This window comes from Ranitomeya variabilis, chromosome 1 (assembly GCF_051348905.1).
Source record: "Ranitomeya variabilis isolate aRanVar5 chromosome 1, aRanVar5.hap1, whole genome shotgun sequence".
In the NCBI taxonomy this organism is placed as follows: domain Eukaryota; kingdom Metazoa; phylum Chordata; class Amphibia; order Anura; family Dendrobatidae; genus Ranitomeya; species Ranitomeya variabilis.
This window is the reverse complement of record NC_135232.1, coordinates 533,538,795-533,556,481: the sequence shown is the minus strand read 5'-3', so window position 1 is coordinate 533,556,481 and position 17,687 is coordinate 533,538,795. Positions and strand designations below refer to the sequence as shown.

The following is a 17,687-nucleotide window of genomic DNA, read 5'->3' as shown; positions in this document are numbered from 1 at the left end:
TTTTCCTTTCTGGTCATCGGGGGTTAATGCAGTTTTCCCCACTGGTGTTATTGCATTGCTGCTGGGTCAGCTGATGTTTGTGGTGACCACTCCCTCCATCCATTAAGAGGTCACCTGGTTCATCAGCTGGCTGTCGGTGTTAGTTCATTCTTCAGCGACCAAGCTGGGAGTAGGAGCTTGCTGGGAACTGTTGTTCTACTGCTGTGTCCAGTGAATCTGGTGTTTCTTCCTGCTGTGCCGTGCCTTGCAGCATTAAGCTAAGTGTTGTTTTTCTTTCCCTTGTCTGTATTTCCTCACCCTGTGTTGTATTAGTGCAGTGGTGGGACCAGTGCTCGCACCTGCCAGTTCCCTACTTAGGGATAGGTGCAGGGCAAGTGAGGGACTAGGTATCCTGGTCGGCGATGGGTTGAAAGAACCCATATAGGGATGGTAGCAAGATCAGGGCACATCTGCAGACCAGTGCAGGAGGTGCCCATTCCCCCAGTCCCTACCGACAGGGCCCACCGTTGTAATTGTGTCCCCAGTGTTCCCTTGTGTGTTGTGCTGTTCGTGACAGACCTACGGTTGGATCGTTTTATACCGGGTCAGTCACTCTGTGACATTAACACCGACCGTCACATTTTTTCTGGTGAGCCATGGCTCAAATGCAGGCCTTTTCCCAACTGCTCCAGACTCTCACCACTGAGCTCAAGGATCTGCGTGGTGAGGTGGTGCAGCAGCTGCAGCAGTTGTTGGGGTTCTGGGCCTTGGCTCAGGCACAGGCTCTTACCAGAACCCAAGATATCTCTCCCTGACAGGTTTTCTGGAGGGAGAGATACATTTTTGGTTTTTAAGGAGGCCTGCAAGTTATACTTCAGGCTCCGCCCTCGTTCATCAGGGAGTGAGGAACAACTCTACATTTGCTGATTACCGTGCACCCCAGATTTAACTCCTCATTTTCGGGACTGGCTATATATCATCACAAGTAAGTGCTTCCTCTGCTTTTATTATATTCTATTTTTTTGGAGACATTGCACTATGTCAGATACCACTACAAACCGCATGCAAAAAGCAGCTAAGGTTTTCTCTGGTACATTTGAAGAAAATGTTGCTATGTCTGAAATTTCTAACTCATGGTCTGTACTGAAAAAACTCATGATCCAGGAAACCAAAATCTGGTGGGATTTAACCACACTTCAGAATTATATATCCAAAAATATGGTGCCAAGAGGCTTGCAAATCAAGAAAAAAGCCACCACTAGTGTTGAGCATTCCGATGCTGCAAGTATCGGGTATCGGCCGATACTTGCTGTATCGGAATTCCGATACCGGGATTCCGATACTCTTGTGGTATCGGGTATCGGGTATCGGAACAACATTTTATTTTAATTCTCTCTTTTACACATTTTAACATTGTTAAAATGTGTAAAAGAGAGAATTAAAATAAAAAATATCGCTATACTCACCTGTCCGACGCAGCCGGGACCTCAGCGCAGGAACCGGCAGCGTTGTTTGTTTAAAATTCCCGCTTTTACATGGTTACGCGAACTCCCGGCTTGTGATTGGTCAGGGCGCCCATGTTGCCGGGCCGCGGACCAATCACAGCAAGCCGTGACGAAAATACGTCACGGCTTGCTGTGATTGGTCCGCGTCCCGGCAACATGGCCGCCATTAACCAATCACAAGCCGTGACGTCACGGGAGGCTGGACTTGCGCGCTTTTGAAAAAGCGCGCGTGTCCAGCCTCCAGTGACGTCCCGGCTTATGATTGGTTGCGCCGCGATCAACCAATCACAAGCCGGGAGGCTGGACACGCGCGCAATTTTAAAATGCGCGCTTGTCCTGCCTCCCGTGACGTCACGGCTTGTGATTGGTTAATGGCGGCCATGTTGCCGGGCCGCGGACCAATCACAGCAAGCCGTGACGTATTTTCGTCACGGCTTGCTGTGATTGGTCCGCGTCCCGGCAACATGGCGCCGTGACCAATCATAAGCCGGGACGTCACTGGAGGCTGGACACGCGCGCTTTTTCAAAAGCGCGCAAGTCCAGCCTCCCGTGACGTCACGGCTTGTGATTGGTTAATGGCGGCCATGTTGCCGGGACGCGGACCAATCACAGCAAGCCGTGACGTATTTTCGTCACGGCTTGCTGTGATTGGTCCGCGGCCCGGCAACATGGGCGCCCTGACCAATCACAAGCCGGGAGTTCGCGTAACCATGTAAAAGCGGGAATTTTAAACAAACAACGCTGCCGGTTCCTGCGCTGAGGTCCCGGCTGCGTCGGAGAGGTAAAGTATAGCGATATTTTTTATTTTAATTCTTTCTTTTACACATTTATATGGTTCCCAGGGCCTGAAGGAGAGTTTCCTCTCCTTCAGACCCTGGGAACCATCAGGAATACCGTCCGATACATGAGTCCCATTGACTTGTATTGGTATCGGGTATCGGTATCGGATTGGATCCGATACTTTGCCGGTATCGGCCGATACTTTCCGATACCGATACTTTCAAGTATCGGACGGTATCGCTCAACACTAGCCACCACTGATTTGGGCAGTTCATTTTCTGAGGAGTGGAACGAAATATTAAGCACCTGTTCACTTAATCTCATGCGTTTAATTGTGAAATATGAGGATAAAAAACTCAATGACATACAAAAAGAAATTGATGTATCTAAAGCAAATTTACAGAGTATGGACATCATTCTAGAAAATAACGTCCCATACAAGAAAATTCAGGAAGACGTCACAATATTAGAGGATGAAATTATACAACGAAAAAAACGCAAATTTCAACGAGATTTGGATGACTATGCAACCAATAAAGTGTTCAACTGGAATGAAGGCATAGACTCTTCCAAAACACCTAGATCTATTATGCGGTTTTCCAATCGCCGCAAAAAACAGAACAAGCGTTTTGTAAGCTTCAGCTCAAGAGAGGGGGATTCTGACGATAATGGCTGTAGCACATCGGATGCCTCCCTCAATGAGCTCACAGATACCAGTCCCATTAAACATGTGAATAAGTCAAAAAACGCAAAAGGCGCGGCGGGAGGAAGCACAGAAAGTCTATATGGTGTGCAGACCCGCCGCAGGAAGGGTGCAATGAGATGAATAATAATGTTATAAATTTATCATCTAGATCTTTTTCACGAGACCAATTGGAAGTATTGTCTTTTGGTTTAAATTTTGCGCCAGATCAAGACTTTAATCTTTTTGCAACAATCTTGGACATCAATAAATTCATTCGGAATCTCACAATTAAAAAACATTTTTTTTCAGCCGAACAACAAGAATATTTGTCTGAGGAAAATTATGGGGCAGCAAATGTTTTTCATTCTTTGGATTTTCAGGAACAGGTGTCCCTTTTGATTCTGCAAGATTTGCAGGATCAGGATGCTGAATCCAATAAATTGGTTAATCAATCTTTAGATTTGGTAACAAAGAACCCCTTTTTTTATCCTTTGCAGTCTCGGGCTGAATGTATGAATAAATTTCAAGAAATAGTGGAGCGAGATCTTAAAACCCTGCAGAATCAAAGAGTTTCAGTCAAACACAATTTATCTATAAACCAAAAACGAGCCATTCAGGAGATAAAAGATATGAATGACATAGTTATAAAAACTAGTGATAAAGGAGGCATAATTGTCATCATGAATTCCTCTGACTATAAAAATGAAATTCTAAAATCTTTAGCGGACACTAACATTTACAAAAAATTGACTTCTGATCCTACCCCCTCATTTAAATCTGAAATTGACAAAATTATTGAAGAGGGAATATCCTTGGGGGTCCTGACCATTAAACAGGCTGATTTTTTATGAGTTTCTCACCCAGTGATGCCCATTTTATATGGGCTTCCTAAAATTCATAAACAAGCCGCTTTTCCACCTATGAGACCCATAGTCTCTAGCGTAGGATCTTTAAATGAATTTCTTGGTCAGTGGCTGGACTCTCTATTACAGCCATTGGTATCCAGGACCCCAGGATATATTAAGGATACCAAAGATATACTGGGTATGATAACAAAAAAGAAATGGAAATTGGAATATACTTGGCTAAGTTGCGATGTCATTTCTTTGTACACTTGTATCCCTCACAATGTTGCAATACAAGCGTTACAATTCCATCTGAACAAGTATAGCTCATATTCAAGTGATCTGATTAATTTTATTTTACAGGTAACTTATTTTCTTTTGACGCATAATTTCTTTTCTTTTGATTCTGAATATTTTTTACAATGCACAGGTGTGGCCATGGGGGCTAAATTTTCACCTTCCCTAGCAAATTTGGTCATGTCTTATTGGGAGTATTCACACCTCTTTGCAGTTTCCAATCCATTTTCTGCATGCATTCATTGGTATGGCAGATACATCGACGATACGCTGTTTATTTGGCGCGGCGATGTATCTGCCATACAGGACTTTGTAAATTATATTAATGATAACAATTTTAATTTAAAATTTACATATGTTCAGGCTGTATCCAAGATTTCCTTTTTGGATCTGGAGTTGACAGGTGTTCCTAATGAACTTATTTCCACACGAACTTTTATAAAACCAATGGCAGGTAATGGGTTACTTCACGCTAAAAGTAGTCATCCTAGGCACACAGTTAAAGCGATTCCTGTGGGTGAATTCACGAGATTGAAGCGAAACTGTAATAACAACAATGATTTATTTAAAGATCTAATCCAATCACGAAATAAATTTTTAAAACGTGGATATCCGCATTGGATGTTAGACAGAGCAGTACATATAGTAAATCAGAAAGAACAATCAAGTCTTATCTCCTCAGAGACAGGCAGTGGAACAAGCGTAAATAATTAAAAAAAGAAAAATATAAATAGAATTAATATAGGCAACAAACCATACGTGTGTCTACAATTTAGTCCACAGTTCAATCAAATCAAAACTATTATTAACAAAGCTTTGCCCATTTTACGTGAAGATCCCACTCTTGCTCATATTCTGTCCAAGGGATGTAATATAGTAGCCAGGAAAGCACCTACCTTGGGCAACATAATATCTCCCAATCATTTTTCTTCTGGACATTTATCTAATACTTGGTTGCATTGCATAGGTTGTTACAAATGCAATGTAACTAATTGCACTACGTGCAGACATCTTACCACCGCAAAGTTTTTTGGTACCGGAGGAAATGAAAATCAATATAAAATTCAAACCTTTATAAATTGTAATACACGATTTGTGGTCTACAAAATTGATTGCACGATTTGTGAAAAATCATATATCGGGTGTACTACTCGTAAATTAAAAAATCGCATATCGGAACATTTGTATGACATCAAGTGCACTACAAATAATAGTCGCACCATTTCCTCGGTGGCAAGGCATTTTATTGATTTTCATTCCCGCAATACAGCTTCCTTAAAAGTAATAGGTATTGAGAAAATTAAAAAACCTTTGCGCGGTGGAGATATTCACAGAGCGTTACTTACCAGAGAAGCGTTCTGGATCTTTAATCTAGGTACAAGGTTTCCAGGTGGTTTGAACAAACGAAATGAACTAATGTTTCATTATTAGCAATGTTCCTTTCTCCTTATTCATTTTCTTTATGTCTTCATATTTATTTCATTTTTATTCATTGTGTATTGTTTATTATCCATTGTATATATTTTTTTGCACATTATTGTTTTGATTTATTTGGTATATTTGCCTATGTATCACATGACATTTTTCTAGCATCTGATTGGTGTTATATTGTATATATACCGGATATGTCATTTAGCAGATCAGCTGTGATAAAGACCGCTTGGTCGCTCGCCTTACTATGTGTATGATACCGTCCCAGGAGTTGTCTCCTCATTTTAACATGTTGGATTAAACTTTTATATTTTACTTGGAAGCTGGATCATCTTTTCATTTTTAGGGACTAGGTATCCTGGTCAGCGATGGGTTGAAAGAACCCATATAGGGATGGTAGCAAGATCAGGGCACATCTGCAGACCAGTGCAGGAGGTGCCCATTCCCCCAGTCCCTACCGACAGGGCCCACCGTTGTAATTGTGTCCCCAGTGTTCCCTTGTGTGTTGTGCTGTTCGTGACAGACCTACGGTTGGGTCGTTTTATACCGGGTCAGTCACTCCGTGACATTAACACCGACCGTCACATTTTTTCTGGTGAGCCATGGCTCAAATGCAGGCCTTTTCCCAACTGCTCCAGACTCTCACCACTGAGCTCAAGGATCTGCATGGTGAGGTGGTACAGCAGCTGCAGCAGTTTTTGGGGTTCTGGGCCTCGGCTCAGGCACAGGCTCTTACCAGAACCCAAGATATCTCTCCCTGACAGGTTTTCTGGAGGGAGAGATACATTTTTGGTTTTTAAGGAGGCCTGCAAGTTATACTTCAGGCTCCGCCCTCGTTCATCAGGGAGTGAGGAACAACGGGTGGGAATCATCGTTTCCCTTCTTAAAGGTGATCCCTAATCCTGGGCCTTCTCCCTGCCGACCGCTTCACCATCTCTACGGTCAGTGGACGAGTTTTTTGCGGCTCTGGTGCTGGTATATGGTGACCCGGACGGCGTCTCCTTGGTGAAATCCCAACTCCGTAAGATCAAGCAGGGGGGCAGGCAGGCGGAGGAGTACTGTTCAGAGTTCAGGAGGTGGGCCACTGACACACAGTGGAATGACCCGGCCCTTAGGAGCCATTTTGTGCAGGGTCTGTCCCCTGGGTTGCAAGATACTCTGGTACAGTACACAGCCCCCAAATTGTTGGAGGCCGCCATGTCCCTTGCCATCCAGGTGGATAGATGCTTGAGGGAGAGGCATACACCAAATGTGCCCCCTGTAGTCCTTGCTAGGGAGGAGGACACACCTGACCAGGCGGACGAACCCATGCAGGTGGGAGGTTCCCAAACGGGGTTGTCTGGGGTTTGCCATGGTGTGGGGGCATATTTTTACTGTGGGCAGACTGGTCATTTTATCAATGTTGGCCCAGCTCACGCCAAAATTCCTGTTCCATCTAAAAAGCCGCGTCCCCCTGGTTGTGTGGAAGGAAGCGACCAGGGAGTGTATATTTCCTCCATTTTCTCATCTCAGTTTACCTTACCTGCTGAGGTGGTTGTTGGTGGGGTAACTGAGAATGTTCCGGTGCTTGTGGACAGTGGAGCAGGAATCAATTTGGTGGATGCTCATTTTGTCCAGACCCATGGCCTGATGAGTAGGTCGCTAGCTAGACCCCTAAGCGTCCAGGCCATTGACTCTGCCCTGCTCAACCAGGGGAGCATTACCCAAGTCGTAGACAATATACATCTGCGTATAGGGGCTTGTCATGAAGAGTCCCTGTCATGCTACGTCTTGGAGGGCATACCAACTCCCATGGTCTTAGGTCTCCCTTGGTTGAAAAGACACAACCCGGTCATAGACTGGCCGTCCAGAGAAGTAGTCAGCTGGGGTCAGTTGTGTGAGGACTGCTGCCCGGGAACTACGATCTCTGCCGTCCTTCTACAACCTACCCCTTCTTCTCCAGTGGGGGCAGTAGAGGTGCTTGAAGGGAGTAGGGGCAAGACTCTACCCTCACTACATTCTAACCCGGTATGTTAGAGACCTCGTAGGAGGAGGGGTCAGAGGAGGGTGGTGGTTCCCTCGATGCATAGTTGGGAAGTGATTTTGTCAACACAGGGGGACGCCTCTGTTGTCGGTTCTGTAAAGAGTTCACCATCTTGTGGCAGATGCATGCGTGAAAATAAACGTTCAGGTCCGGACCTGTGTGTGAATGATTACGTGTGGGTGTCCACCAAAAATATCAGGTGGAAGTGTGGAACTGGAATCTGGAGTTCAAGGGTAATCGGGCCATATCGGGTGTCAGCCATTGTCAGTCCGAAGACTTACCAGTTGGAGTTACCCTCAGTAATGCCCATACACAACTCATTCCACAGGTTGGCGCTCTGGAGATTTGTGCCGCCTACGTTGTCATCTCCATCGTGCTGTGTCCACCGTAAACCTGAGGGTCAGGTGACTGAGGAGGTGAACTCTGGTGAATCGAGACGTCCTCACTGTAGGTTGTTTACTGGTGAGGTCCATTGTTGAGGGTCCAGAGGTCCCTCATTGAAAGGGGGGCACTGTCACGATCCAATTTTGGATTTGTGGCAGATCTGGTTTGCCTCAGTTTAAGACCTTTTTTCCTTTCTGGTCATTGGGGGTTAATGCAGTTTCCCCCCCCCCGGTGGCCGCTGGTGTTATTGCATTGCTGCTGGGTCAGCTGATGTTTGTGGTGACCACTCCCTCCATCCTTTAAGAGGTCACCTGGCTCATCTGCCCATTCCCCCAGTCCCTACCGACAGGGCCCACCGTTGTAATTGTGTCCCCGGTGTTCCCTTGTGTGTTGTGCTGTTCGTGACAGACCTATGGTTGGGTCGTTTTATACCGGGTCAGTCACTCCGTGACAGCCTACTTACTTATTTGGGCCTACTCACTGTGTCAGTCACTCCTTACAGTTGTCCTCCACTGAACAAAGCAATGCTCCTGGTTAGTCCTGTTATCAATTTTGAACTTCATTTAGCCTACTTACTTATTTTGGCCTACTCACTGTGTCAGCCACTCCTTACAGTTGTCCTCCGCTGAACAAAGCAATGCCACCTGTTTAGTCCTGTTACCAATTTTGAACTGCATTTAGCCCACTTTATTATTTGGGCCTATATCTGTGTTTCCTCCTCATCCTGCCCATTGCCCAGCCACTGCTAGATTAGTCTGCTGGTACATTGACCCAGACCACTACATTTCCCTTGCACTCTACACAGCCATAATTTGACCCTGCTGAAAGTCAGGTTCCCCTTCCCGCATACTGTACCACCTTACACAGGGACAAGGTGCAGATGAAAGTGCAGGTTCCTTCATCATGTGGGGGGGCATACTCATTGGCGACATCACTGGCACAGGGCCCCTCATAGTACGCAAAAGTGTCTCTACCGGTTGGAGGCGCCACCGCCGTCAAACACACCGCCGTACTTTGAGGGGCCCTGTGCCCGTGCCAATGCGAACGAATGGGCCCCCCTGCTTGCTCAGGATCACAGCACTTGCAAAGTTTAATACTTACCTCTCCCTGCTCCACCGCCGTGACGTAGTCCGCGTTTTCTGGGCCCACGAAAAACTTGAGCCAGCCCTACCCCCCCCCCCACAACTTTAGCCAAATGACCCCCAATTTTTAATGCCTAACTATTATTATAAGGTAAATTAAGATTGACAAGCTTAAGTAACAAGAATTGATGTTTTTGGCATTAAAATGGGCACTGTAGGTGTTTTCCTGTCCTCCACTCAATGCCGACTTTGATTCCCCATTGACTTGCTTTGGGTTTCATGTTTCGGTCGGCCCCTGACTTTTCGCAATAATCGGCCGATTTCACCCGACCCGACTTTTGACAAAGTCGGGTTTCGTGAAAGCCGACTCGATCCTAAAAAAGTAAAAGTCGCTCAACTCTACTCCATAGTACTAAATGCTCCCTTTTACTTTCATCGGCCAGTCATTCGAACAACTTTCACAGCAATCCTTGATAGCCCTGGCAAATGTATCTGTTCTTACGTAGCTGTAATCAGAACCTCCAAGGCAAACAAGTGTCTAACAGAAAAGACAATTACTCCTACTCCTGAAAGATGCGGCAAACGCTCGTTCCTTTTTCTTCAGTTCTGGTTTTCTGGACTCATGTTTCATCCAATGAATGTCTTTTTTTTATTTATATAATGCTTTGGCATTGCACATGCACTTTAGAGCCAGCAGTAACAACACTGTCACCTCTCAGAATTCTTGAATTTATGCCATCAGCGCCCGCCTCAAGAACGAGGATTACGGCGCCGCCTGTCAAACTTTCTTTGCAGATAGGACACTTCTCCCTAAGATTAGTATTCCTTTTTCAAACCTGCAGCAATAGAAAACATACAGTTAATACCATAAAATGCTTGGTCTGAAAAAATAAGAAAGTTAAAAACAATAAGTACAAGCGTAAATATAATATTGTTAGAGGAATTTGCCTATTTTGATGGTTTTCAATGGCCATCTTGAAAATAAGCTACTTACAGTTGGCAGACTTTTCTTTCTGATTATCACTACACTTGGTAGAGACTAGTGATGAGCGAGCATTCTCATCACTGCTCGTGAGTAGCTTGAAATGCTCGTTACTCAGCGAGTATTTCAGCAAGTATTTCAGCGAGTATTTTAGAATGCTCGCATGCAAGCTCGAAACCCACCCCGCATGTTTGGCCTTTGTTAGACAGCCGATAGACATGTGGGGATTGCTTGCGAGTTACTGAAATGCCATAGCCATGTTGATAGAGGTATCACTGTGATTGGCTGGCCGCATAGCGTCACTGGACGCTATGCTCCACATAGCGTACCAGCTGAAACAGGTAGGGCAGAGAAAGTTTATATGTATAGGCAAGGATTAGACAAAATTTATGACAACAGCAGTCCTTATTAGGGATAATTATAAACAATATTACTAGGGTTGAGCGACTTTTATTTTTATAGGATCGGGTCGGGTTTCACGAAACCCGACTTTCTCAAAAGTCGGGCCGAGTGAAATCGGCCGATCCTATAAAAAAGTCGGGGTCGGGGTCGGCCGAAACACGAAACCCAATGCAGTGCAATGGGATACTATGGTTCCCAGGGCCTGAAGGAGAGGAAACTCTCCTTCAGGCCCTGGGATCCATATTTAAGTGTAAAATAAAGAATTAAAATAAAAAATATTGATATACTCACCCTCTGACGCGCCCTGGTAGTAATTGGCATCTTCCGTTCCTAAGATTGGTGCTTGAAAGACCTTTCGATGATGTCACGGCTTGTGATTGATTGGTCACGGTGGCCCACGTGACCGCTCAGCGACCAATCACAAGCCGTGACGTAATTCTCAGGTCCTTAAATTCCTCATTCTAGGAATTTAGGACATGAGAATTACGTCACGGCTTGTGATTGGTCGCTGAGCGGTCACGTGGGCGGCCGCGACCAATCACAAGCTGTGACGTCATCGAAAGGTCCTTCACGCGCTCATTCTTAAGAAGGAAGGCTGCCGGAAAGAAGCCGAGGGTGAGTATATTCCTATTAGGTATATACTCACCCTCGGATGCGCCCTGCTTCTTTCCGGGAGCCTTCCTTCTTAAGAATGAGCGCGTGAAGGACCTTTCGGTGACGTCACGGCTTGTGATTGGTCGCGGCGGCCCACGTGACCGCTCAGCGACCAATCACAAGCCGTGACGTAATTCTCATGTCCTAAATTCCTAGAATGAGGAATTTAAGGACCTGAGAATTACGTCACGGCTTGTGATTGGTCGCTGAGCGGTCACGTGGGCCGCCACGACCAATCACAAGCCGTGACGTCATCGAAAGGTCTTTCAAGCGCCATTCTTAGGAACGGAAGATGCCGGTTACCAGCGGCGATGTTCAGGCTGCGTCGGAGAGGTGAGTATATCAATATTTTTTATTTTAATTCTTTATTTTACACTTAAATGTGGATTCCAATACCGATTTCCGATATCGCAAACATATCGGAACTCGGTATCGGAATTCCAATACCAGATTCAGAAGATCGCCAACCTCATGGCCGACCCCACACAGGGGTCGGGTCGGGTTTCATGAAACCCGACTTTGCCAAAAGTCGGTGACTTCTGAAAATGGCCGACCCGTTTCGCTCAACCCTAAATATTACTACTGCTGTTAGCAGTACTTTAAGAGAGATTGTGACAAAGGGATAGTGTAGGACAGGATTGGGTTAATTGCACGTCCTTTCTGCTGCAACCCATACCAAAAGCCCTTCTCAGGGAAAATATGATTTTTGCTCTAAATCCTGCAAATTGTTCAGAGCAAAAAAAATTATACGCCATTTATACTGCACCAGTTGTGCGTCAAAAGCATACAGCCAGACTTTGGTTGGTTAGCAATGGCATCACTTTATTAGTACTGCAGTGTAACAAGTCCATTTGAGTTGGGCAAATTTTCCTGCGATGGTAATCCTGTAAACATACTGACCACAGAAATAGTTATTAAATCATACTGAATCAAGAAGTGTCTTACTTTCAATTAAAAATTATAACTTTATTGACATATATACACAATACAGACAATTTAAAATAGTGCCTCTAGACCAGAACAAATTGTAAATAAAAGGTAAGCAATGGCATATGCAGATATCTAGAGCAAGTCGATTTCATATACTTGCTTTCATGCAATATTGACTATGAACATTTTTTATAAAGGGTTAATTACAAAGCATTTTTTATTTTTTCACAAAATTCATGAAGACCTCCTCATAGGATAAAGTGCCTTATAGTCATAAAGTGCCAATGCAATACTCCCATACTACCTCTTCATCTCGCCCCCTCTCTGTTGGTGTCCCCCAAGGCTCTGTCCTAGGACCCTTACTCTTCTCAATCTATACACTTGGCCTGGGACAACTCATAAGGTCCTATGGCTTCCAGTACCATCTATATGCCGATGACACTCAGATCTACCTCTCTGGCCCAGATGTCACCGCTCTGCTGTCCAGAATCCCAGAGTGTCTATCAGCCATATCCTCCTTCTTCTCCTCTCGCTTCCTCAAGCTCAATATGGACAAATCTGAACTCATTATCTTTCCTCCATCACGCATATCTTCCCTACCTGATCTATCTATTAAAATAAATTAAATCACACTTTCACCTGTCCCCAAAATCCGCTGCCTCGGAGTAACCCTTGACTCTGCCCTGTCCTTCAAACCGCAGATCCAAGCTCTCGCCACCTCTTGTTGCCTCCAGCTCAAAAATATTTCCAGAATCCGTCCTTTCCTCAACCCACACTCTACCAAAATGCTCGTGCATGCCCTAATCATCTCCCGCCTCGACTACTGCAACATACTCCTCTGTGGCCTACCTTCTAACACTCTCGCACCCCTCCAGTCCATCCTTAACTCTGCTGCCCGACTAATTAATCTCTCTCCTCGCTGCACTCCTGCTTCACCTCTTTGCAAATCCCTTCACTGGCTCCCAATTTCCCAGCGTATCCAGTTTAAATTACTAACACCGACCTACAAAGCCATCCATAACCTTTCTCCTCCTTATGTTTCCACACTAATCTCTCAATATCTTCCCTCACGTAATCTCCGGTCCTCCCAAGACCTCCTCCTCTCCTCCACGCTAATTCGCTCCTCACCCAATCGCCTCCAAGACTTCTCCCGAATATCACCCATCCTCTGGAATTCAGTGCCCCAACACATCCGGTTATCCACTTCTTTTGGATCCTTTAAAAGAAACCTGAAAACCCACCTCTTCAAAGAAGCTTACAGCCTGTAAAGACCACACGACCACCTCAACACCATTGGAGCTACTGCAACCCTCGACCTACTGTGTCCTTCCCCACCATCCTGTAGAATGTAAGCCCGCAAGGGCAGGGTCCTCACCACTCTGTACCAGTCTGTCATTGTTAGTTTTGTTTACTGTAAGTGATATTTGTATTTTGATGTAACCCCTTCTCATTTACAGCACCATGGAATTAATGGTGCTATATAAATTAATAATAATAATAATAATAATACTAGTAGCCAATAGAGCAAACTATCAAAGGTGCATATGCCCTATAGTCATAAAGTGCCAGTGCATACTAGTAGCCGATAGAGCGTACTATCAAAGGTGCATATGCATGTTAATTACAAATACCTTGCTGGCTAAGCCCTGCATACAATATCCACCTGATGCACGTCTCTATCCAGGATCAATTCCTACTACAGTGATTCACACCATGAGAAGGCAATCGCTACATCATTGTCCACCTCGTGACCACCATATATTCAGCATGAAAGGAGACTTTGTGCCATTGATAAATACATATTACCTGGGTCTGTATTTCCGTGCTCCAAGTATACAGCCAAGTGGCACGCTATACCTCTGAAAAGCCCGACACGCATTTCGCGACAGCTTCCTCATGGGGGTGTGATAGTAATCCTGTAAAGTTTTTTCAGCAGGGAAATATTATATGCCATGTGAAGGGGTCACTGGCACTTTATGTGAGGGGAGATATGTGTCACGAAGATTGCTTCCTTCAGTTATGTGAAACCCATAAGTTTCTCTCCAGCATGCTATGTGCTGAGAGAGTTAACCAGCTATTACAAGAGTTTGGATTTTTTGTGAGTAGGTGTAAGAGATGGGCGGGATGCTTACTCACCATATCTCCACCTCAAGGGTGTGGTTGGCAAAGTTGAATGTCAAGCTACATGTTCAGTGCAGGAATAAATGTGTCGTATGGATGTATGTCTTTTTACATCAATTAAGGAATTTGCTCCTCAGACCTTGTGGGGGCATCACAAAACAGAACCAGACCCCAATCAGAGGACAATAAAACATTCACACTCCTTATCTATGAACTGTTCCAATATTTATGGACACAACTGTTTATCATTCTCCTATAATGGTAGTTCTGCTTCACATCACCTGTCTAATCTACTGTATGACATTATTTCTGTGCTGTGTTGTGCATAAATATGGGATTCTTAAGATTTTGTATTAGTCTATGCCTGATGAAGAGACCTGTGTAGTCTCGAAAGCTTGCCATTTCATACCATTTTTTCAGCTAGCTATTAAAAGGTATCAATCACTGAGGACTCTCAATTCTAAATATTTTTCACTTAAAAGTAATAATAGCAATTCATTCCTGTTTTTTATTTTAGTATTTTAGCATTTTGTACATTGTTAAATGGTTTTTGTGTTTTGTTTTCTACTTTAGGATTTGTCGGTTGAAATAACACCATTGCAACTGTCCATGAATGATCCACAACAACATGCTGATTGTCAGATCATGGAGATGATAGAAGAGTCACGATATGAAAAGAGAACAATACAGTTTAATATATGTCAGGTTTAAGAAACACACTGTAATCCATCAAAACTGGTATTGTTGACAATATCAACCAACGCTCAGATTCCACTGTGCTCTGATAAAAGAGAGATGGACTGAGACTTAGTTCTACAGTACGTACAACAAGGCTAGTGTTGATGTTGGATAGTTTTTTAAACAAGACCCAAGTTTCTTTATCTATCAGTTGTGAGTATTCTATGCTTATATTATTTATATTTACAATACCTTACTTTAACTGTTCAAAATTATGTGTACCACTAAATCTACAATGCTTCCCCATAACACTATAGAATTACAGCTGAAATAATAATAAAAATGACAAAATATTTTATCAAGAAAAAGGCTCTGTTCACATTATGCTTGTCTACTACTTTAAGCATATTTGCAAACTACTATCTAGGATTGTAATTAGTGATGATCACGATGATCGGAGCTAGCCGAGTATTTCCGGGTTTGCTTGGTGGGAACTCGGGTCCCCGCCCGGCATGTTTGGTGCTCTTTAGAGAGCCAATGAACATGCAGGGATTGTCTGCCACATACTGTAATGCTGCAGCCATGTTGGTTGTGGCATTACAGTGATTGGCTGGCCGCACAGCGTCATCAGGTCTATATCAGACCTGGTGCCACCCTGCTCGTCACAGTCAGCTCCGGAGTCACGAAGTGTGGGGAGAGATGCTGCTGAGCAAAGGAGAGATTTGTTTGCTTCGTAGTTAGTGTTGGTATACCACATATAATACACATATCCATCTCAAATATCAGTCCTTCGGAGGACAAATAGCTGCATAGATATCAGTGCTAGGCAGGCAGGTAATGTATGTGGAGACTGCAGTGCATATAGCAATAGGGTCCATTCCAGTTGTGTCTGCTGTGGCCTATTACAGATATTTGTAGATATAGCCCCAGGTATCAGGGGCCAGGAATATTTTTTTTTATCTTAATCTTGATTATTTGATTTAAAAGCAATCCAGTGAACACTGTTTTTCTGCTCCATTTGCTTGTTGGCACTGCAGAATACAGCCAGATCCTTTCCATACTACAGCGGTAAAAAAACAGCTATTTTAAACTGGGGTTTTTCCGCCACACGGATTACACATCAGTGCAGTCACAATTGTGCCATTTCAGGCATCAAGGTAAATTTTGTTGCAGTGTCTTAGGCAAGTTATTGACATTAGTTTGCTGAAAAAAAAAGTTACCAACAGGCCAGATATTTGAACCTGGGGTTTGTCCTCCACACGGATCGCATATCGGTGCGGTCAAAATTGTGCCATTTCTGGCATCAATGTAAATTTTGTTGCAGTGTCTTAGGCAAGTTATTGACACCAGTTTGCTGAAACAAAATAGTTACCAACAGGCCAGATATTTGAAACTGGGGTTTTCCCTCACATGGAGCACATATAAGTTCACTCCAAATTCAGCAATTTATAGTGAAGGTTGAAAATATTGTACTCCATTTAAAATGGGCAAGGCGCGTAGCAAGGGACAGGGAAGTGGACGTGATGGTGATGGTGTATTCAGAGGCCGTGGCCGTGAACAAGCTGAAATTGTGCCACAACAAACACTCACATCTTCTCACCTGACCTTCCTGCCCCAATTACTAGGGGATCGCAGCACCACATCATTATTGAACCCTGAGCAGTGTCAAAAGGTTGCTGGTTGGATAGCGGATAATGCTTCCAGTCACTTTGCTGCCACCACCACCACCCTGTCAACTACATGGTCAAGTCTGCATAGCCATCAGTCTGGACCGCATATTCCTCACCCTGATCCTCCTTCCTCCCACCATGCCGAATGCCCGGAGACAACTTATCCCACACTTGGACACTCTGAAGAGCTGTTCATTTTACATTTATAGATTCGGGCCTCTCGGCCAGTCCACTTGAAGCGGGGCAAGGGGAGAGTGCATGTAGCAATGCCAAAATATTTGAGCAGGCACGGTCACATGAAGGCGACGGTGGGAAGGTGTCACAAGAGGTGGATGATGATGAGACACAAATTCCAGAAAGGCCGGAGGAGGACCAGGGTGCAGAAGTGAAGGATGAGGTGGTGGATGATATAGTAACTGACCCAAGCTGGCAGGAGGACATGCAGAGTGAGGACAGCAGCAAACAGGGGGAGTGGGGCATAGCACTCACACAGGCAGGAAGAAGCAAGTGGTGGCCGCAGACAGAAGGTGGGCAACCGTTCCCCGTAACACAAACACAACGGAAGTTGCCAGTCCAACTGTTAGGTCTTCCTAAGTCTGATTTCTTTTTAAAGACTCTGCTGATAATCCCAAAAAGGCCATTTGCACCACCAGACAGGCCAGCATCAGCAGGGGTAGCAAAACTACCAGCCTGACCACCACTAGCATGATCAGGCACATGGCCGCAAAGCACCCAACTTTGTGGGCAAAACCCCAGGGTCTAGGAACAGTGTCTGCAGGTGACACCACTACTTCTTCCTCTCTTGTGCGTGCAAGACAATCCCCTATCCATGGTGCATGCGAAGATCATAGAATCATAGAATGTTATAGTTGGAAGGGACCTCGTGGGTCATCTGGTCCAACCCCCTGCTTAAAGCAGGATTCACTAAATCATCCGAGACAGATGTCTGTCCATCCTCTGTTTGAAGACTTCCATTGATGGAGAACTCACCACCTCTTGTGGCAGCCTGTTCCACTCATTGATCACCCTGACTGTCAAAAAAAAATTTTAAATATCTAATCTGTGTCTCATCCCATTCAATTTCATCCCCTTGCTTCTAGTATTTCCTTGTACAAATGAGAATAAAGATGATCCTTCTACAATGTGATAGCCCTTGAGATATTTGTAGACCGCTATTAAGTCTCCTTTTTTGCAAGCTAAACATTCCCAAATCCTGTAAACGTTTCTCATAGGACATGG

General features: G+C 44.5%; 1 protein-coding gene across 1 annotated transcript in view; it reads left to right on the top strand.

Annotated features, from left to right (window-relative positions):
• LOC143766682 (excitatory amino acid transporter 5-like) overlaps positions 1-15,055 on the top strand; it is a 2,075,093-nt gene extending 2,060,038 nt beyond the window's left edge. Inside the window, exon 10 of the mRNA XM_077254538.1 lies at positions 14,674-15,055. Coding sequence (XP_077110653.1) covers positions 14,674-14,811 — 138 coding nt within the window. The 3' untranslated portion in view covers positions 14,812-15,055. The remainder of the gene's footprint in view (positions 1-14,673) is intronic.
• Positions 15,056-17,687: the final 2,632 nt, after the last annotated feature.